This window comes from Atta cephalotes (assembly GCF_000143395.1).
Source record: "Atta cephalotes unplaced genomic scaffold scaffold00045, whole genome shotgun sequence".
NCBI classification, from domain to species: Eukaryota; Metazoa; Arthropoda; class Insecta; order Hymenoptera; family Formicidae; genus Atta; species Atta cephalotes.
Window position 1 is genome coordinate 291,090 of NW_012130109.1, and position 5,519 is coordinate 296,608.

A 5,519-nucleotide genomic window follows, 5' to 3' on the forward strand; every position below is an offset into this window, starting at 1 on the left:
ATATATATATACGAACTCTTGGAACCGTTCAATTATCTGTTTAGATACAATTTTTTGTTTTTTATATGTATGTATAAACTATAGTTTTATTTCTTTTGTTATATTATGAATTTTTTATATCATGAACGTGTTTTTTTAGACTAAATATATTTAAATAAACAATATAATATATTATAGGACCGTATACGTGTGATAACACAAACTATAGAGATCGAAGCCTTAAATAGTCTAGCTGGATTTTAAATGCTTGTATGGTTCTTGTGTGAATTTATATACTACGCATGTAGTCCCCAGAAACGCGCATCGAAATGATTTTTCAGTCTTAAAAAATATTAACTCTATTAAACTACCGCAGTAATATCACGAGTTAAATTGGCTAGCAATTTAACAAATTTTTTATGCTTATTCGAATCTTCGAAAGAATCTTAATAATGTTGAATAACATATTAAAATCTATAAATAATTAATTCTTATTGCGAAAAATATTACCTCGGCCGGGAGTCGAACCCGGATCTCTTGCATTCCGCGCGAGATTTATATTTAAATAAACCATTTTAGGAATTCTCTTTAAAAGATAGAATAGTGAATAATAAATTATAGACGTAAGTATTGATATCTAATATATGCGAATGCTTTATTATCTGAAGATAACATAATTGAAAATAAAGATAATTCTTCCCTAGCTCATCATACAAACTAAGATCCTCTTTTAGAAGGCAAGAAGATAAGGAAAGATTTTGTTCTTATTATCCTGAATATTTCCAATGACACTATTCGGTTATAGAGCACGTAAAAAGCAACGTAATGCACACGTGGTCTTCTCGGAATAAAAATAAACGAGATGTACGAAGGTGCCCTAGATATGAATCAATGAATCATCTTTTAAACATATATTATTACATTCGTTAATCAGTCTGAAATTGATTTTTTTAGCAGAAATATAAATAATCTAAAAAGTTATAAGCGATTAAAATGAAGGAAAAAAAAGAGCTCTTTTTCAAATACAAGATAAAATTGATGTTAATCCATTTAATATTTAAATTAATAGATTTACAATTCGAATTCAAAAAATCAATAAAATACTTAATATTAAATTTTAAAAAATTCTAATCACAAAATGACATCGAATCCAAAGCCAGATCTGGGACACTTTGTGTATGCATTTTCTTTTCGCTGTACCATAATAAGATTCTCGGAAGCATTAGATCAGCCCTGTTAAGTTTCGCCAATATATCAAGATAAGATTTTACAGAGCGAAGAAGAAAATACGAGTAGACGCTCCATCATCTGCGGTACCAGAGTATTCGAGGGAAGATTTAATACGCGCGACTTGTGTGTACTTATTCCGATAACTGTGTTTAGCTGTGTATGCTTTGCATTCTTCATAATTAACTCGAAGGAAGGAAGACCGATGCTGATGTGAAACGCGACGATTCATTCGCCGTAGTTTAAATTAGATAAGGTCTTGTCGCTTGTACTTTAACTCTTTTGATCTCTAAACCGTGAATTATTTAACATATAAGACTCTTGCTTTATTTATAACGCGAAACGTAATCTATAATTTGGATTGCTCGAACGAAGCATATTTCTTGGAACAGAGATTTGCAGTGAATCAAATTAAATCCTTTCGCGATCAACCTTCTTTTCTACGAATATGTATTATATTCCACTAATGATGAAAAAAATTGAAAAAAAAAGTTTACTTATAATGAATATGTTTCGACAGATAATTTAACACTCGTTAATTATTGTTATTTTAATATATTTTAAAAACGCTCTAAAATAAAAGTACTAAAATTTAAATAATAATTTTAAGAATGATTTAATAAACGATTTAATTGTTTAGAAACATATAATATTTATCTCCGTCTAATTTTAAGATAAAAAAAGATAATTTTGTTTACGTAGATGATGACAAATGAAATAAGAAATATACTGAAAATATATTAGTATGTGAATGTTGAGATGACTACAATGTTTCCGTAAATATTATCATCGCTTGCAGAAAGCTGATACATTATCGAGAAAGATATGACAATGCGTAACGTCGTTTCGCTTGCGTGTATAATCATTACGCACATATACTTCCCTTAAAAGTCCCGCGACTCTTTCGGCGATGAACGCACACTCTGTAATTTTGTGCTTTGTAATTATGATTAGTACACTATGGCTCGTAAAAGTTGTATACTTTCAATCGCCATGTTTAGACTTTCAGAGTATAATACAGAGTGAGTACACTTAAAACTGAGTGCAACATAGTATATACAATCTTCCACAAACAAGAATAATTAATCTTTTTCTTCTCGATTTTACATTGTTTTTATAATTGTTAGAGATAATGCAAGAAAAAGATTTTGTTATAGTTTATTTAGAAAAAAGCAACAGAATTACATTATTTACGCACGTAAGTTTTCGTGAAATTTTCAATTTAAAAATGCAACTCGTCTATCAACGTCTATTCATGTTAGAAAAAATAAATTAATTAGTTTAAGTGTATACCATAATTTTTATACTATTCACAATTGAAATAATTTTTAATTTTATTGCAGACATGTAAAAAGGATTTCTTTGATAATCCTGGAATAAGGTATGGTATAATGTTTAGACAGTTATAAAGCATTTTCAGAGGTGAATAGCAGGTTTGCAGTGTTTATCTAAGATCTTATTAAGCGAACCTTCAGAATCTGTTACTGGTAGAACTTTCGATCCCCTCGTAAATCTTGCTATGCTCCTAAATGCAGCTTTGGGAACAGCGAAACGTGTAATTATTGCATAATTATCAAGTCGAAAACAAAAATCGTTTAGGGGCTGAGGCTGACGTAAGAAATCGTGCGGAAGTGGCTAATTAACACTCGTTGCTTACTCGTGTAAACCGGTACATTCGGCTGATTTATTTGAAGATCATTCCGGCGATTTTAAGTACCGATATGATTGATCTCGCGAGTAGGTTATTATTAAATATCTTACTATCCACTCACTAGCTCTCATATCGTTTTGCGCTTCGACTCATTATAATAACATGATGTTGCAATATAGGATAATTAAAATATCAGGTGTGTATAAAGTCAATTAAATTTCTTCATGGTTCTAACTTTAGTTACTTTTAATATAACATTCACGATAAAAAAAGGATTTCTTTACATATATTCGTAAAGATATACATGAGTGAGTTAATAACTAACTTAATTTTTATAACCTTGATTGTCGAGAGCTAAATTAAAGTTACTTCTTGACTGACCTATCGTATACATAAATTTTTTTTATCAATAAGATTATCTTGATAAAATCCATTTAAACTTTTTGTACTAAAACCAAAAAAGAATACTTCTTTCAAATTTAAGACAAAAGATATTCATATAAATATGATTTTAAATGATCATAGTTTAGCTGCTCACTATTTCTATTGAAATATTTAATAGATATATGACGACCTATAAAATTGCTCCAGTGAATCAATAAACTACTTTCATTACACAAATCAACGTCAATCTGGAATCATATTAGCATGATAATCAACATAATGTTCAGCATAATTATACCAAACAATATCTTTATCACATATTTAATTTATTACATTGATACGATCCGAATTGAGAATTTACATGCGGCGTGTTAATAAACCGAAAAGGCTCGTTTGTTTACCTGAGTGTATTCCGCCATCGATATCGGCGTCCTCGAAGACGGACGACTCGATGCATTCATCATCAGCGACAGCGGGATCCTCGGTGGCCTCTTCGTTCTTGAACCTATCGTTATTTGCACGAGCATCCGTTTTCTCGACGGTGCAAGGACTATCGACGGAAGCGTGCCTTCCAAGCCGTACCAACGTGCTGTTGCTCCTCGCCAACTTGGTGCTGTGAGTCCTACGGATCAGAAGATTCGTGAGAGTCGTGTTCTGCTTGATCCTGGGCTCCTGATGGCTGATTCTATGCTCGCGGCTGGATCCGGCCGACTTCGGAGCTGACTCGATGACGATTCTCGCCGTGGGTTTCTCTTCGGTATTCGTCGGCTTCTTTCTACATCCGGCAACATCGTTCTCCACCTCGAAGCAGGCAATGGTGTTGTTCAAACGATTGTCCTTCCTATTGCTGGAGTCCTTCCTACCGGTGAACCGGCTTTGGAATCGCTCGATAGTCTTGAACGACCTCGTTCTCTCGACTTTCTTCCTCTGCTCCGTTTGACCACTGGACGTCGCGGGCAGCCGTTCGCACTTGGACGTCTCGAAGATTCTCGTCAACGACTGCACCTTCCCTCTCACCTCGGGTAACGTCTCATCTGCATTTCTCCTCGATGTAAAGCCATCATTGTTGCTCAAAGTGCGCGTAAGCGAGCCGGACGTCGGCGTCTTCGACGTACTGCCGATGGGAAAGGTGTTGCAGGCAAATTTTTCAGAACTGCCATCTGTTGAGTGGCCTTTAGTCAGCTTTGCAATCGGTTGCCGCACCGGCTCGCTGCCGTCCAATGGCACGTAGAACGTAGATCGCCGCTTTGGCGACTCTTCAGGATTCTCAGTGGTCAGCATGTCTTTGCATTTCCCAAATCTCCTCGAAACGATGTGGGATCCACGTGTAGTTCACGGCGCAAATTGCGTCCGGTTATCGTGAGAAGCTATCATGCTTATCTGGCACGAATTATCAGTGCGTTTCAGTTTCTTTTCACACGCATCGAAAGGATGTCGATGCTAAATTGTCAGTCGAGCTCTGCGCTTTTTATCTGTCACGTTTGTGTTGACGTTTATTTTATCTTGTGGCGCATTGTTCGTAGTAAGTAGATAGCCACACGCATTGCGTCGGCTATCGCGCCATACAGCGATACTAGGTCTCGATTGCAAACGGTTCTCTCTCGATTGGCTCCAATTCGCTCTTCGACTCCGCGCTACCGCATTTTTGCGTATCGAGTGTCGACTGCAGGGCGCAACTATCAAGATACTGGCAACACTACGATAATCTGCCTCTCGTCCTCGCGGATGGACCCAAGTCACACACGAGGGTTTTCAGGATCGCGGTAATAACAACGATTACATTTCTTCTTCTTCGGTCTTTGTGTCTTTCTCTCTTAGATTTTCGTGACGGACTTTCGTCGCGCTGACTTGTCCCTTTGGAATATTTCTTCCTCGCTCTTTCCCTCTCGACACTCGTGCTAAATATAGATAGACTATTGCCATATAGAACAGCGTATAGCCGAAACGAGTGAAAGAGAAAGAAAGAACACGTGCGTCGTTAAACGAAGACGAATATCAGCTGGCTGTGTTATCTCTGTACGCCGATACTCGCGGATGACGCGAGGCGTTGAACTGTGAACGCGCGAACCCTCGTCGTATTCTCTCCGTGGCGGCTTCTTCCGCAAAGAGCTACCTTTTATCTGTGTCTTATTTAAGTTTGTTTTACGTTCGTTCGTGTATACGTCTTTCTCCTCCTAATCTTCCAATACTTCGTATATGCATATATATATATATATATATATATATATATATATATTCTTTTATTTCTTTATTATATTATTATTTTATTATTATTAGT

At 35.8% G+C, this 5,519-nt stretch overlaps 1 protein-coding gene across 1 annotated transcript in view; it reads right to left on the bottom strand.

The window, feature by feature from the left end:
• The window catches only part of LOC105622448 (probable Ras GTPase-activating protein), a 94,008-nt gene extending 89,486 nt beyond the window's left edge, over positions 1-4,522 (bottom strand). Inside the window, exon 1 of the mRNA XM_012203866.1 lies at positions 3,643-4,522. Within this exon, the coding sequence (XP_012059256.1) occupies positions 3,643-4,522 (880 nt within the window). The remainder of the gene's footprint in view (positions 1-3,642) is intronic.
• Between the last annotated feature and the right edge of the window lie 997 nt (positions 4,523-5,519).